This window comes from Podarcis vaucheri (assembly GCF_965113315.1).
Source record: "Podarcis vaucheri genome assembly, chromosome: 3".
NCBI classification, from domain to species: Eukaryota; Metazoa; Chordata; class Lepidosauria; order Squamata; family Lacertidae; genus Podarcis; species Podarcis vaucheri.
This window is the reverse complement of record NC_138761.1, coordinates 120,199,521-120,216,554: the sequence shown is the minus strand read 5'-3', so window position 1 is coordinate 120,216,554 and position 17,034 is coordinate 120,199,521. Positions and strand designations below refer to the sequence as shown.

General features: G+C 43.0%; 1 protein-coding gene across 4 annotated transcripts; it reads left to right on the top strand.

Annotated features, from left to right (window-relative positions):
• The first annotated feature begins 24 nt into the window (after positions 1–24).
• ESD (esterase D) lies at positions 25–15,836 on the top strand. 4 transcript variants are annotated; one of them, XM_082216511.1, is made up of 9 exons: positions 25–190; positions 3,584–3,656; positions 4,726–4,814; positions 7,718–7,816; positions 9,686–9,810; positions 10,498–10,617; positions 11,510–11,608; positions 13,119–13,286; positions 15,623–15,836. In XM_082216511.1, the coding sequence occupies exons 2-9, from the start codon at positions 3,589–3,591 to the stop codon at positions 15,701–15,703; spliced, it is 849 nt and encodes a 282-aa protein (XP_082072637.1). In that variant the 5' UTR covers positions 25–190; positions 3,584–3,588; the 3' UTR covers positions 15,704–15,836. The 4 variants fall into 4 exon arrangements, with proteins under 4 accessions (XP_082072637.1, XP_082072636.1, XP_082072639.1 ...); XM_082216510.1 differs by having other exon boundaries at positions 26–190; positions 3,581–3,656; XM_082216513.1 differs by lacking the exon at positions 4,726–4,814 and having other exon boundaries at positions 85–190.
• The last annotated feature ends 1,198 nt before the right edge of the window (positions 15,837–17,034 follow it).

Sequence of the window (17,034 nt, the reverse complement as noted above, 5' to 3'; positions counted from 1 at the left end):
CGAAGTACATGGCGGAGGGACTACAATTCCCATGAAGCCCTGCGGCGCCAGAGAAAGAGAGCGCGCGCGCTTGTGTGTGTGAGGTAAAAGCAAACGGGCCCTGGTCGAGAGAGGCAAGGCCAATTTTTTGAGGGGAGTTTGGTGTCGCTTGACCCGCCCGTGGAGCTCAGAAAGGCAGCTGGGGAGGACGGTAAGTGCCTCCAGGGAAAGGATAGCTCCCTCTTTTCCACACACCGCCATTGCTTTCCCTGGTGCTGGTTTCACTTCGACAGGCAGACGCAGCCTGTGGCTGAGGCGGTGTGCAAAGCTTGCTTTTGTGTGTGTGTGTTGTGTGTCGGTCAGTTTGGGGGAATTAATCCCTCCCCCCCACAATAATATTTATTATTTTTCATACATAAACATAACAAAAAGAGAGAGATAACAATAGTAATAGTAAAAGGAAAAGAATAAAACGAAAAGAAAAAGAAAAAAGAATGCAAAACATAAAATACAACAAAACACTACATAAACTAAAACTTAATTAATTAAAATCCATCTTCATAAACATATTACTTGACTTCCTCTAGTCTCTTCCATCTGAATTTCTTAGTGATTATAGATAGCAGTTTCCAATATCATTATTTCATAAAACCATATCACAGTCATAATCATATTTCTTAACTTTGTTTATCATACATTTTCTTTCTTTCTTTAATCTCCCCCCCCCCACAATAATATTTATTATTTTTCATACATAAACATAACAAAAAAGAGTTAACAATAGTAAAAGAAAAAGAATAAAATGAAAAGAAAAAAGAAAAGAAATGAAAAAAAGAATATAAACAGTTTTGGGGAATTAATAAAGGAACCTGTTATGTACTGAAGTTCTCACCCTGGGCCAGCAGGGGGATACTGTAGATAGTTTTCACTCAGGTCCACATACGCAAATAAGGAATTGAAAGTGACGTTCAGTAATTGGATAGTTACAGAAAGTTGTTACTGTTGCGTTGTAGTTGAGCTCTATACAGTGGTGCCCCGCAAGATGAATGCCTTGCAAGACGAAAAACTCGCTAGACGAAAGATTTTTTTCATTTTTTGAGTCGTTCCGCAAGACGAATTTCCCTATGGGCTTGCTTCGCAAGACGAAACGTCTTGCGAGTTTGTTTCCTTTTTCTTAAAGCCGCTAAGCCGTTAATAGCCGCTAAGCCGTTAATAGCTGCTAAGCCGCTAATAGCCGTGCTTCGCAAGACGAAAAAACCGCAAGACAAAGAGACTCACAGAACGGATTAATTTCGTCTTGCGAGGCACCACTGTATAAGCAGGTTGGCTGAACCCTTCAGTTCAGTTCTGTTCTGGGTCTGTGAATAAACAAGAGCTGTCTGAAGAATTGCTGTGTCGTCTGATACGTTCACCCACAACTTAACAGAACCAGTTTGTCCACTGCTGGCCAGGCAAAGTTTAGGTTTATTCCATTTACACTTCCCTTTATACTTAAGAGAATTGTAGTGTTCAAACCAGAACGGGTTACTTCCGGGTTTTGGCGCATGTGCAGAAGCACTAAATCGCGCTTTGTGCATGCGCCATAGCTGCCAATGTTTCCCTTTTTTAAAGGGAAATTCCCTTATTCCGAATAGGATTCCTCGCAAGAAAAGGGAAAAGCTATGGCATGCACAGAAGCGCCAAATCGCAACCCTCAAGTGTGCACACGCGGTGCTACGGGTTGCGAACGTGCTTCCCGCACGGATCACGTTCGCAACCCGAGCGTCCACTGCATTCTGTTTTGCTATGCCATGAATGGCGGTATACAAATGTGAGAAATAAAAAATAGCAGCCAGACACAGTGACCCGTAGCACCACATGCACACACCCCGGTCTTCCGACTAAACAATAACTTTCTGACAGTAAGAGCTGTTCAACCGCGGTGTGGATTCCCTCAGAAGGTAGTGGGTTCTCCTTCCTTGCAGTTTTTAAAGCAGAGGCTGTATAGCCATCTGTCACGGATGCTTTAGTTGAGATTCCTGCATGACTGGATAACCCTCGGGGTCCCTTCCAACTCTAAGGTTCTTTGATTCCCACTGGATAAGAAGCCCTGAAAGGATTTACAACCAAAGTCAAAACAAAACAAAACCCACGGACAATAAAAAAATCACAAACATTTTAAAATGCAGGTTTAACAGTACATTACCGTACCCAGTGGGGGCGCTGGTGCCGCTGTGGGTTAAATCACAGAGCCTAGGATTTGCCGATCAGAGGGTCAGCAGGTTGAATCCCCGCGACGGAGTGAGCTCCCGTTGCTCGGTCCCAGCTCCTGCCAACCTATCAGTTCGAAAGCATGTCAAAGTGCAAGTAGATAAATAGGTACCGCTCCAGCAGGAAGGTAAACAGCGTTTCTGTGCGCTGTTCTGGTTCGCCAGAAGCGGCTTTGTCATGCTGGCTACATGACTCCCTCAGCCAATAAAGCGAGATGAGCGCCGCAACCCCAGAGTCAGCCACGACTGGACCTAATGGTCAGGGGTCCCTTTACCTTTACCTTTACCGTACCCAGTGACCACTGCCAGGCTATTTTATGCCCTTGGCAAGGCTATCGATTTGCATGCACACCAAAAATTGCTCACTGTAATTTTCAAAAATGAACATCTTGTAGAAATGATAAACAACTTCAAAATAAAAACTAAAAATAAAATATTGTCGGAAATTTATAAGCTAATCTGTATAAATCTGTGCCCCTCAAAGGAGGTTTGCACCTTAGGTGGTTGTCTGGTTGGCCTAATGATAGCCCTGACCATATGTGGCAATAAAAGGGCCTGAAAGAGGACAAGCAGTAAAATGCTCCCCTGCCCTCAAACAGCACGATTGCAACTCCCTGGCAGCAACTTCTCAAACAGATTTACTACAACTCCTATCCTTGCAAAATATTTTCCAACCTGGTCAAAGGTTAATTGAACAATTTGATTTTGGCAGGCTCGGTTCCAGATCCCCTCCCATGCTAGGAACATGTGATAGAATAGTAAAAGTTGAGTCCTGGAATACATTCTCTTCAGTGGCACAGCCACCTCCAGCTGCACCTTGGATTAAGGAAGAAAGATCTCATTGGATCAAACTGACCACTGTCCTTGGACTGGGCATCACAGCAGTTTGGGAACCAAGAAAGGAAACCTTGTTTTCTAGGCTCTGCCAACAGGCTTGTAAAATCAGGAAAACAAAGGCAAACTTCCCAAATACAGCACACAGTTATATCTCAGTTTTCTGCCTTCTGAAATCTGAATCTTTATATTGAAGAATGTCTGTCTGTGTGTGTTGTGAATAACTTGGGGTGATGGCATTGTGAATAAAAACTGTAGGTTAGTAGGAAAAATCCTTTATCTGTTGTAGAAGCTTTATGGTGCATTTACACGCATGCTTACTCCTGCATAAGCCCTCCTGAGTTTAATGCAACTTACTCCCACGTAAGTGTATATATTTCCAACCTGAATTATCTTCTTGTTATGAGGCTGCTGTAAATTCAGCTATGGAATTCAATACCATAAGATGTAGTAAAGCGTGTTTTAGAAATTTAATAAATAAGTACAACTCTAAAACAGTTTTCCCCCTTTGTTTCCAGCAGAGATCATGGCCTTGAAAGAAATTTCTAGCAATAAATGCTTCGGTGGTTTTCAGAAAGTGTTTGAGCATGACAGGTAAATGTTTTATTCATGTAATTTTTTTAAAAGGATATTTTGCAACCCTGGGGTTAGGGTTGTATTCAGCTAAGTCCTACTTAGTTGAGTAGACCCACTGAAATGTATGAACCTAAGTTAGCCATGTCCATTAACTTGGACTGACCTATTCTTGAGTAGGAATAACATTGAGTAGCACCTTTATGCTGTAGGGCTATACCCACAGGGCAGTATTCAGCTAAATAAAAACGCTAGTGCAAGGATTAGCACTAGTGCAAGGGGGTTCCCCCCTCTCATCCTGCACCTGCCCTGTGCCACAGCAGAAGCCTTTGGGTGCAACCTACCCACTACCTATAACCCATAGCCACCAAAGTTTAGAAAATTTGTCCCTATGTGTTTGGGGCTGGACAACAGCTAATTACTAAACAAATGCATATTCATTTTTGCCCCTTCCTGATGTTTTTTTTGGCAGACAACAATTTTGCATATAGCAGTTCTGTTGATATTTAGGCTTTGGTGTCATACCAAAGTACTGAGAAAGCATCTTTTTGTTCTTCAATTTTAATCACATTTTTAGTAGCTTAACCATCACTACATCTTCCTTGCTTTTTCAGTGAACGTCCAGTTGTCCATTGCAGGGGTGGGAAACCTGTCTCCCTCCCGATGCTGTTGAACTCCAGCTCCCATCAGCCCTAACCAGCATGGTCAGTGGGCAGGGATGCTGGGAGCTGTAGTACAATATCTGGAGGGCCGCAGATTAGCCACACCCACCCCACTGTACTCCACTCTGTCCTTTCAGTCTCTATGCTCAGTCCCTCATGTGTCTCCTTTTGCGTTCTTGGATGCTCAGGTAGACCCTCTTTGATAATCTGCATCATGTCCCTTCTTGTGGCAGCTCCAATTGTCTGCTGCCTCTACTTGCCTTGACTCAATTAGTTGCACTGATTTCCATGGGGGAACAAAAACACTCTTAAGTAGTTAAATAAAGCATGCGGCTTGAGTATTAGCCTCTGGCAACTCTGATTGGAGGTTGCGGTTTCTTATAAGCGAGTTTCGTTAGTCCATGTTAACTGCATTTTGTTGTCAACAGCGTTGAGCTGAAATGCAAAATGAAGTTTGGGGTTTATCTGCCACCCAAAGCAGAAACTGAGAAATGCCCTGTATTGTACTGGCTCTCAGGTGAGTAATCTGAAGTGGCCCTTGAAAAAGGTATCACCAAAGGGGGTTAAAATTAATTCAAACATGTTGTAGGTGTGCTTTCAGTAGGTTTCTTCTGATAGTTGTTTCAGAGATTCATATACTACTTTTCATCCAAAAATTATCACAAAGTGGTCTCCAGGAAGAGATCAAACAACAAATAAAATAATAAAATATATTTAAAAGAAATGAAAACATAAATTCTATGAATCAGTGCAGCATCAAAACTCTATAGATCACAGCAAGTTAAATGGGCCAACCATAAGTCTGAAGCCTGGGGAAACAAAAGTGTCTTGAGGTAGTGACAGAAGCTTACCAAAAATGTTGTCTGTACCACTAGGAAAAGGGAGTTTTCATACCAAGGGAGCCTTATATTGCATCCCTACACAGGGAGCAGCACCTGCCAGGGAGACAGCAAGAAGGCCCCCCTCCTCCAATCTTATAGCCCAGATAAGATTGCAAAGTGTTTTTGTAGATTATCATCTAGATCAGGTTGGTCCAACTCGCAGCCCTCAATGCCTTTTTTGGCAGCCCTCTGCACCATTTTATGCCCCCCCTGCAGCCCTCGTACCTCCTTCCCAAAGCTGGCTAAGCAAGGCTCTAGGCTTTGGGAAGGAGGTGTGAGGGCTCTGAGAGGGTCCTAGTGTCCTCCTTCCCAAAACCTTGTTAGCACTTTCCCAGCTTTGGGAAGGAGATGGGAGGGCTCTGGGACCCTGCCAGAGCCTCATAAAGGTAAAGGGACCCCTGACCATTAGGTCTAGTCGTGGCCGACTCTGGGGTTGCGGCACTCATCTCGCTTTATTGGCCGAGGGAGCCAGCATACAGCTTCCGGGTCATGTGGCCAGCATGACTAAGCCGCTTCTGGCGAACCAGAGCAGCGCACGGAAACGCCGTTTACCTTCCTGCCAGAGCGGTACCTATTTATCTACTTGCACTTCGACATGCTTTGGAACTGCTAGGTTGGCAGGAGCAGGGACCGAGCAACGGGAGCTCACCCTGTTGCGGGGATTCGAACCGCCGACCTTCTGATCGGCAAGTCCTAGGCTCTGTGGTTTAACCCACAGCACCACCCACGTCTCTTGCCAGAGCCTCATACCTCCTTCCCAAAGCCCAACACCTTGCTTATTCTTTGTTTTTTTGTTTTTGTTTTTTGGGGGGGAAGGCAGCACAAGGACTGGCAGCGAGTGTCAATTTTGACTCGCTCCCCTTGCTCCATGTGGCAAAACAGTTTGCGGTCCACAGGTTCCATGTCTGAGTGCTGTTGTGGTCCACTTGGTATGAAAAACTGGACTTCCCTGATCTAGATACATTTGTGATTCAGTGATAAAGCCAGACTGCCTTGCTTTTGCTGTCAGCTGAGCCTCAATAAAGACTTATAGATAAGATAATTTGTGGCACATCTCTTTCTGCAAGATGCTGTTAGGCGCTGGACAAAATCTGACACCCTAAGAGACTCAAGCTTTAGTGTTAAATTAGAAAGCTTCCTTACAACTGCTTCAGCCAGAATTTAGAGAATCAGTGTTGAAGTTCACACCCAGGTGGCATCTTGCTCCGGTGAGAACAGTGCTGTATGACTAATGAAGTGTCACATAGCTCTTTAAGGTGTTTATAACCACATAATTAACAAAGAATAGATGGTCACTCACCCATATGTGGTGGGATTGTGCATTAGTGCCAGATGTTTATTCTGTCTAAGATGTTTGACAGAATATTTGTAATAGTCCAATGGATCGCACACCCTGTTCCAACTTTGGCACTGCTCTCCCTAACTAGCAGCCCTCATAGCATTATCTGCCATGTCCTACTTTTTGGTAGGAACTGCCCTTATGAAGATTGCTAAAAATTGGTAGGCTCTTTTCAAATCTGCCACTCAAGGAGGACACTCCAAAAACTGGCAAACTTCACAGTCAGAAAAACTGGCAGTAAATTCATTAGTGTGATTGCAAAGAAAGACCTTTTCATAAAAATCTGTTTTCCCTTCTTATATGTGCCTGTGGAAATTCTTCGCTTCCTGCTACTGGTATTATTAGGATTAATTTAAACATGGTAGCATTTCAGGTCTAGTGGAACTTTCTTTATTCTTCAACAATGAAGGAGAACTTATGTGTAATAAAAAAATATTCACTGCCAACACAATGTCTTTTTTGTTTTCTTTGTCTACTGGTACATTAATAAAAATGTAATGAAGAAAATTTATTTGCAATTAAACAGTAATTGAATAACTTTTGCATGGTGGCAGAATTACAAGTAAATTGTAAAAAATCAGATATTTTATTCCATCATATTCCATCGAAAGAACAGAAGAGAAATAATCAAGTGGTTTGAATATACCACTTTGCCACATGCAATTTATATATCTGAGAATCCAGATTATAAACAAACAAACAAACAAACAAACAAACAAACAAACAGGCTGATAGTGGCAAGTTATGTGCCCTTTATGGAAGGAAATTCTGAAAATTAAAGGGGAGAAGCTGTCATTAATTGGTTGTATAACAGCAATTAAAACTATTGTTGTTCCTAGGTTTACTTATCTTTCCCAGATCTTCCTAGGGGAGACATTTAGCTAGGGGAATAGCTAAATGAGTGGCAAAAATGTTTGGAATATTTCTGAAAGAAAAAACCTGGAACAACAACAGCAAAAAGCCCTGTTATATAAACATCTATCACTGGGAGGATGGGGGAATTCGTTTTTTTGAAGTTATACTTTGAGGCTAATCAATTTAGACACTTAGGCCCAACAATATCAAAAGATATAAACAATGGTTCAAAGTGGAAAGTGCATCCTCTTACTTTTGGGCTAAAACACGCTCACTTGGATAGCCTCTGAGCCAGAACCCTATTGGCAGTGCTCTTGCCATTACAATGCTCTTCTGTCTTTTCAGGATTAACGTGCACAGAACAAAATTTCATAACGAAAGCAGGTTTCCATCAAGTTGCAGCTGAACAAGGCCTGGTTGTGGTTGCCCCAGATACCAGCCCACGTAAGCGCTAGGCCAATGAACATCAAATTAATTGCTTTTAATTATTGCTGTTACGTAGCTGTGCGTTATTACTAGTAAGTTAAGCCAAACTTTATACAATCCTAGAATCTTGTCCATTTGTATCAATAATATTAATGATATTAGTAGTAGTAGTAGTAGTAGTAGTAGTAGTAATAATAATAATAATAATAATAATACAGTGGTACCTCAGGTTACATACGCTTCAAGTTACAGTCTCCGCTAACCCAGAAATAGTGCTTCAGGTTAAGAACTTTGCTTCAGTATGAGAACAGAAATCGTGCTCCGGTGGCATGGCGGCAGCAGGAGGCCCCAGGTTAAGTGGGGCTTCAGGTTAAGAACAGTTTCAGGTTAAGAACAGACCTCTGGAACGAATTAAGTACTTAACCCGAGGTACCACTGTAATCCTTTATTGTCACTCCACCACCTGTGTGTAGTGAAATTAAACGACCCCCCCCCCGCATACACTCAATCTTGTTTGCGCTGTGTGTGCTTGTCAGAAGTCAATTACAGTGGTACCTCGGGTTACATATGCTTCAGGTTACATACGCTTCAGGTTACAGACTCCGCTAAGCCAGAAACAGTACCTCGGGTTAAGAACTTTGCTTCAGGATGAGAACAGAAATTGTGCTCCAGCAGCGCAGCGGCAATGGGAGGTCCCATTAACTAAAGTGGTGCTTCAGGTTAAGAACAGTTTCAGGTTAAGAACGGACCTCCAGAATGAATTAAGTTCTTAACCCAAGTTGCCACTGTACACCACTATTTTTTCCCATTCAGCAGCCCAACAGATCACGGATAAAAACTGTTCTTTAACCTGTTGGTGCGGTTGTCTCTACTTCTGTATCTCCTGTCCAAAGGTAGGAGATTAAAGAAGTGCTGGCCAGGGTGTGAGTCATGCCTAAGAATTTTCCTCGCTCTCCTGAGGCAGCATTCTCCCGCGATGTCATCTAGCAAACTCCGAGGACAGCCCATGATGTCATGTGCTGTATTCGCCACCCTCTGTAGGGACTTCCTGTCCGTGGCTGTCAAACCAGCATACCACACTGTTATACATAATAATAATAATAATAAATTTTATTTATATCCCGCCCTCCCCAGCCGAAGCTGGGCTCAGGGCGGCTAACAACAATCATACAGTATGAAAGGACACTTTCTATTGTGGCCCGGTAGAAGGAGATAATAAATTTTTGTTTAAAATTGTTCTTTCGCAAGACCCTGAGAAAATGGAGTCTCTGTTGGGCCTTCCTAACCAACAGATGTTTTCCTGTGCAGTTCCAGTAGTTGCCAGATCAGCACAGATACAGTATTGATAAGCAGATTTTCCTGTAAATGCATCTTCCTCCTGGGCGGTGGGGTGTGGTGTGGGGAACAGCACACACTTAAGATCTGCCTTTTATTTCCTCACAATTGGCTAGACAGTTGCATGCGCTTTTAGCTCTTCATCTAATAAAGTCCATCGAAGTGTGCAAGGGCCTTCTCGGTAGTGGCGCCTTCCCTGTGGGATGCCCTCCCACCAGATGTCAAAGAGAATAACAACTACCAGACTTTCAGAAGACATCTGAAGGCAGCCCTGTTTAGGGAAGTTTTTAATGTTTGATGTATTATAGTATTTTAATATTTTTTTGGGAAGCCGCCCAGAGTGGCTGGGGAAGCCCAGCCAGGTGGGCGGGGTATAAATAATAAATTAATATTATTATAAGGTTTTCCTCCTTACCAGGTAGTCTATTCTGCCTGGCAACCCTTTGCCAAACAAAGAGAGGCATGCACATAAAGCCCCTTGAACATAAAGGAAAAGTGCCACTCCTCTGCTGTGAATGGTGATTATCAGCATAGACTTTCTTTCCATGGTAGGTGGATGCAATATTAAAGGAGAAGATGAGAGCTGGGATTTTGGCACTGGAGCTGGTTTTTACGTGGATGCCACTGAAGATCCGTGGAAAACGAATTATCGCATGTACTCGTACATAAAGGATGAGGTGACTTTTGGCTTGGTTAATTGTGCCTGTGTACAATTCTCTTGATGTAAATATAGAATGGGATATAATACAAGGTGTGGGTTCCCCAACTTTTTCTCCCCCATCCTTCTACTGTAAGTCTGATGGTCAGATACATATGAGTATCCTTCTGGACTCTGACACCCAACTGTGTCCGTATTGGCAAGATCTGGCATTGGTACTTGCGCTTTATCTCTGAGAAAATAAGACACCTGTAAATTTGTCCTGCATTTCCTCTCACGCATTTTCTCACCTGCACTCAAGCTCTGAGGGTCTAATTTTCTGCTCTGAGAAATTCTGTAATATGGTACCCTGTAATTCCTTATGAACTCTTACCATCTTCCCTAACTTTGCCCAACATCACCAAAGGCAAGCGAAAGGCCTGATGTCTCTTTAAGTGTGCAGGCAATAGCATTGCTTCTTTAAACTTGTTCTGCCTTCATATACTTGCAAGGACCCCTGAAACTGTTATAGTAAAATCTCCTCAAGTTGAGTAGTTTACTGATAGTTTCCCTGTTTCTTTGTAGCCAATATATCCCACAGAAAGCTTATTGGGCAGCATGTGTGCTGCTGTTTGATAATGTGTTGGACAAAGGCAAAGGTTTGATAAAGTGTAGGTCAAAATGTTAATATTCTCACATCTATTTCCTTCCCATTGACGTCTTCCAGTTACCTAATCTGATAAATGCCAATTTCCCAGTTGACTCTGGGAGGATTTCTATTTCCGGCCATTCAATGGGGGGTCATGGTGCTCTAATCCTCGCTATGAAGAATCCCGGAAAATACAAGGTAAGATTCTGAATTCTTTAATGTATATCGAATAAAGTAAAGGAATTAGATAATGATGCAAAGAGAGATAATGTTAAGAAAATTTACCCTGAAAAAGTAAGAGATGCAATCACCTTTATCAGTGCGGTTTTTAAATCAGTGGTCAAATTCAGTGCAGTTTTGAAAGGGTCAGTGCACCATCTTGCTGTCTGATTGTATCCAAACATAGACAAAAAGCTGCTCCTTGATATCAGGAACAATCATGTAAAATTTAGTTATGCTATTTTAAGAGATGTCCAAATACATATCAAACAACTTTCCAAAATACAGTGGTGCATCAGTTTTCGAACGTAATCTGTTCCGGAAGACCGTTCTACTTCCGAAACGTTCAAAAACTGAGGCGCAAAGGGCAGTCTGCAATTTAACTGGGGGAAATTGGGGGGGGAACTCAGCGAAAGCTGATCAACTTCCGAAAAGTGTTCGAAAACGGAAGCAATTACTTCCGGATTTTTGGCGTTATAAAACCAAAACGTTCAGCTTCCGAGGTGTTCGAAAACCGAGATACCACTATCTAGTAGATTGGCATTCTGGATGTTTACAGTTAATACGCGATGCAAATTGAAGTATGGCACAATCCTATGAAGATATATTGATAAATGGGTACAGAAACAAATAAAGTAAATAAAAATTGTGTTATTTCTATACATGTCCATACACCAGGACAAGATGAGTTTGCACTGTCCTTTACTACACATGACAAAAGATGAAAATAAGCAGCTGTTTTCTAGAACCATGCTGTTTTCTACAACTTTACAAATGCAGTTTTTTTAAAATTCAGAGTTGCTGGGGGAAATCTAGATTCAGATATTAACACAGTCGCTTTGTTTTCCTTGAATCTTCCATTTCTGACTAGTCTGTTTCAGCCTTTGCGCCAATCTGCAACCCAATTCAGTGCCCGTGGGGGAAGAAAGCTTTTAGTGGATACCTGGGGTCGGATGTAACCAAATGGGAGGTATGTACTGGAAATATCAGCATGGTGTAGAATAGCCACAGAAGCGCCATCAAACTGCTTCATCAATATAGATTTTTTTTTTTAAAGGCAAGGCAGGTTGGGTGCAGTCTTGAAAAGGGATATAAAATTATACAGTCATGGGGGGGGGAAGCGCACCCTCTTCGGATTCTGTGGTTTTACATATCAGGACATATTAACGATAGTCTGTTCCTTAGCAGGTCTTAAAATTAGGTAAATGCCATGATTTATTTAATGTGGTGCGGCTTGCGTGCATGATGCGAGCATGTTGTACGGCGTGCGCAAGTGAGGTGAGCACATTGCGTGCCATGTGTGCATGGTCGCCATGGACTTTTGAGGGGGCCCGGCCCTCTCCTTAGATATGGGAGGGCCTTAGCCCCCCAACTCCCCCTAGGCGGCGTTCTTGCTGGCATTGCTTACTCCTGTACATTTCATTCTTGTGGTTGTAACTCTGTAAAGCCTTCTGGAGTACGAGAGGAATATTTCCAGCATTCTCCCGTGTTGGAGTTGAAGAATAAGAAAATGGGGTAGCTCATAAAAGAACAAGCAAGCCAGAATTGTGTTACTTTCCTTGGCTACTCCCAATCTCTGGTCCAGAACATTTTCCAAGACAGGCTAGGAAATAGTAGCAGAGTTAAGTTTTCACGGGGAAGGGCAAACGGGCTCCTGAACAGATTCACTGTACAGCAAATCTGCCTCTTTTGCTGCTGCTGTTACACTTAATAGTCTACTTTCTTTCTCACAGTGATGTCATTGTTACCAGTCAACCAAGGAATGTCCGAAACTCCATCCATCAGCATAAATCATTTTATCTGCTGTTGACTTTCTATTCCTTAGGTGCACTGCAAAATAAATCTGTGTGTAATATGAATACTGAATACAGGCAGGTAGCCGTGTTGGTACCTGGAGACCAACTAAGTTAGTTATTGGTATGAGCTCATACCAATAACTAACTTACGGTAGTTGGTCTCTAAGGTGCTACTGGAAGGATTTTATCATTTTATTATTATTTATTTTATTTTGTTATGAATACTGAATGTGAGCCTGGTCAGCATTGCATTTTAATTTGGAATTGACTGTAAATTGAATAGGAATTGTGATTCTTTCTGTTGGTCATTGTTTTTCCAGTATTGTGAGATCTTGGGCTTATCCACATTTACCTTTTGCCCTGCTGTTTTCAGGCACAGGCTCATGCTTTAAAGCTGCACGTCCAAGCACCCCCACCCCCACTGGTTTCCGTGCGAAAACCCACTCCTTAAAGCTGAAGTGCAATGAACGGCAATTCAAATTTTCTGTGGATTGCCCTTTGCTCTGCTTTAGTTTTGAAGAGCGTTTTTTTGCAGGGAAAGCTCTGAAGCCTACAGAGAGCAATCAGACACAGAGCTTTAAAGCGCAGATTACGCCTGGAAAGTGTGGAGGAAAGGTCAATATGGATAACCTCTTGTCTGGATGCTGCAGTTTTTCGAAGTGAATGTATCTATATCCGATGCAGGCTTACGATGCTACACATATTGTGAAATCCTACAAAGGCCCCTCTTTGGACATTCTGATTGATCAAGGCAAAGACGACCAGTTCCTTACAGCAGGGCAATTGCTGCCTGATAATTTCATTGCCGCCTGCACAGAGCGCAAAATCCCAGTGGTCTTCAGAATGCAGCAGGTAATGTCCTAAACGTTTTGTGTCTTGTGTTAAATTTTCAGTAGTAAAGGTCAATGATGCTTCTCTTTGCCTCCTGAGGCAGCATTATTATCACTTTCAGGTTTATTTAGATATTGCCTGATCCCCTCTCTCATTCACTCACACACATCCCAAAAAACCCCCACTACACCAGTTTAAAGAATAGTACATTCATTCTTTTAAAGAATTAAAAATAAATCAGCAAAACAACCCAAAACACTTTCAAACAAATAAAGAGCAAACAGTAAACAAACAAACAAATGCTACTTGTTAATTCCTGACGGCTTGACAAAATAAAAACAGCCTTTGCTCATGGAAGAGGGTCCATGAACAGTAGTTGAAAAGGCCCCCATTTGAACCTGTAGGGAACCTGCATAGGCCTTGTGTAATAGAAACGTTTTCAGCAGGCATTTATAGTTGGCTAAGAAGGTGCCTGCTGAATCTCGCTTGAGTGGGTGTTCATATGTAAAAAAAGGTAAAGGACTCCTGGACAGTTAAGTCCAGTCAAAGGTGACTTTGGGGTTGCGGCGCTCATCTCGCTTTCAGGCAGAGGAAGCCGGCGTTTGTCCACAGACAGCTTCCGGGTCATGTGGCCAGCATGACTAAACCGCTTCTGGCACAACGGGACACCATGACAGAAACCAGAGCACTCGGAAACGCCATTTACCTTCCCGCCACAGCAGTACCTATTTATCTACTTGCACTTGTGTGCTTTCAAGCTGCTAGGTTGGCAGGAGCTGGGACAGAGCAACAGGAGCTCAACCTTTCAAGCGGATTCGAACCGCTGGCCTTCCGATCAGCAAGCCCAAGAGGCTCAGCTGTTTAGGCCACAGCGCCACCCACTCCCTTCTGGGTGTTCATAGGACTGGGTTGATGGCATTAAAGGTTCAGTTTCTCACTGTCCTCCAACGAGCCTCATCAGCTTGGGAAATGAATGTTGAATGGTTACTTCAAATGTAAAGGTTCATCATTGTTCCACTCCATGTGTATGTCTTTAAGGGGCCGGAGCAAGGGCCAGAGCAAAGTAACGAGACCCAGCTTTACAGCTGTGAAACATAGCAGGTGCTGCTGAGTTGTATTTGATTAAGGTGTGTCAGCATCTGGGTGTAGTATATAAGGAGCAGCACCTAGCTCTCCCATTACCCTGGGAGATGGGTTGGTGGTTGGGTCTGGTTTGTTGTTGTATTTAGTGTAAATGGAGTTTTTGTTTTTCTTATTAAAACCTTCTTTAGGTTATTTTTGAGTCCCTTTTTAATGCATGGTCTCCCCAGCAAGCTTTCTGCAGTGCTACCATACTGCAAAAAGCCAACAATGAAAACCAGTGCTCCTGACTGAGCTGAGGTACAAGGTTTCAGCCAATCCCTGAGGTACCCTGGACCCAAGTTGCTCAGGGCTTTGTAAATTAATACAAGAACCTTGAACCTGGCATGACCCCATTTCTGAAGGAGAGCTGCTGTAAATTGGTCAGTGATGTAATTCAGGATAAGGCAGCTTCCTGAGTTCCTGTGTTCCGCTCTGCATGCAGAAGGTCCCAATTTCAATCCCCGGTTTCTCCGCGTAGGGTTGTGAACCTTCCCTTTTCTGAAGCCCTGGAGCCCAGCCAGTGTAGACATTACTGAACAAGATGAACCCTTTTTCTTGAATTGTGTTGAAGGGACGCGGGTGGCGCTGTGGGTTAAACCACAGAGCCTAGGACTTGCTGATCGGAAAGTCGGTGGTTCGAATCCCCACGACGGGGTGAGCTCCCGTTGCCCGGTCCCAGCTCCTGCCAACCTAGCAGTTCGAAAGCATGTCAAAGTGCAAGTAGATAAATAGGTACCACTCCGGCGGGAAGGTAAACGGCATTTCCGTGCGCTGCTCTGGCTCGCCAGAAGCGGCTTAGTCATGCTGGCCACATGACCTGGAAGCTGTAGGCTGGCTCCCTCGGCCAATAAAGTGAAATGAGCACTGCAACCCCAGAGTCGGTCACAACTGGACCTAATGGTCTGGGGTCCCTTTACCTTTACTTTAACGTACCAAAGGATTGCAGTACTGTGCAATATGTCCACTTATATCCCTCTGTCGGTCTACAAGGGCACATTCTTAAGTTGTTCTGGCAAGTTTCCTTTAAAGGTAGATGATACCTTCCTCTGTCAACAGAGAGATAGACAATGGTTAGATAATTTATTACACTGAATGCATATGCTGAACCCAAAGCGAATTTTCCAGCTACTTGGTTCTTGAGTACTACTGCCTCTTAATAGTGCTGTAAAAAACAATGCTTTTGAAGACATGTTGGCTATGGATTTGACCATTTGATTTCTTTTTCCCCTTCCCAGGGCTACGATCACAGTTACTACTTTATAGCAACATTCATTAACGACCATATCAGGCACCACGCAAAATACCTCAATGCTTGACTTGAGTATCTCCTGACAGTATAAAACAATTGGAAGATAATCAGTGGAAATTAACAACGGAAAAGTACATGAATAATCAGTGTATTGAAATGAAGTCCTGATTTTGTTCCTCAGAATAAACACTTGGAATATGCCTTGTCTGATGTGAATTAATTTAATCACATTTGGGAATATCACTGTAAAGCTACCATTCTAAGCTGAAAGCATTTCTAGTTATATTATAGCTACACTGCTTTATCCAAAGTATAGAACTGGCAAACATCTTCCCCTGTTTGTGTGGGGCTTGCTCATGGTTGTGTGTGTCAACGCAAGCCTGCTTGTAACAGGGGGAAAAGATATTTTGAAAGTGGTATTTTGGATCCTGCATTCAAAACTAGAATTTAGGCTGCCTGGTAGAACACACAGAATCATACCACACCCCCACACACCCCGTTTTTTAGCTTGTAAAGTATGTGAGAGGCTTGCTGAATACAGTAGTGAGGAACAGTAGTGCCTTAACCTCCTCCCCCCCCCCCAATTCTACCCTCCCTTTCTCCCCACTGCTGTTTCAAATATGTGGTTGCCCCCACAGCAGTAATGTCTTCATCCTGGGCTGCGTATACGTGATGTCCTATCATAGTCATCCTACAATAAGTAACCTTCAGTATACCCACTGACAGCACACAAACAGCTTTGCCCTGGCACAGTAAGGGTGCTGGGGAAGCCTTGTGAGAGTGGCTATGGTTTAACATACATTTACTACAGCAATAAAACTGCTAGCACATTTGCAAAGCTAAGCAGGGTGCGGCATGGTTTCCAACTGGATGGGGGACCGCGTGTTGAGATGTGTGCATTGCAGGGCATTGGAGCAACTGACCTTCGGGGTCCCTTCCAACTCTACAAATCCATGATTCTATATATGTGAGAGAGCTGCTGGCTGCCCATAGTTTAGTCTCCTTAAAAGTAGCTGCAAGATAACACCATTGAACAAGAATCTGAATACATGTCACTCAGTTTTACTGTGCACCATTCAACTTTATTCATTTTTATTTAACAACTGCCGTTTTACACATGTCCTTCCACTAAACTGGGCTGATGTCAGACACAGAATCTAAGTTTCTTAGCTCTTTTTCACTACCCCATTGTACTTTGAAGCAGGATGTTAAAAGCGTAGATATGGTGTCCTTCATTAATGATGGAAGTATGGATTCTCCTAAGGTTAAAATCATACATGCACTGTTGCTCTGTGCGGTTCAGTTGCATTTGCAGTTTTTATGTGGTCCATGTGAACTGCAAAGCACTCTGTATCCAGTGTAAATATTCATCAGGATTATGAAGCAAAATATGGTGTA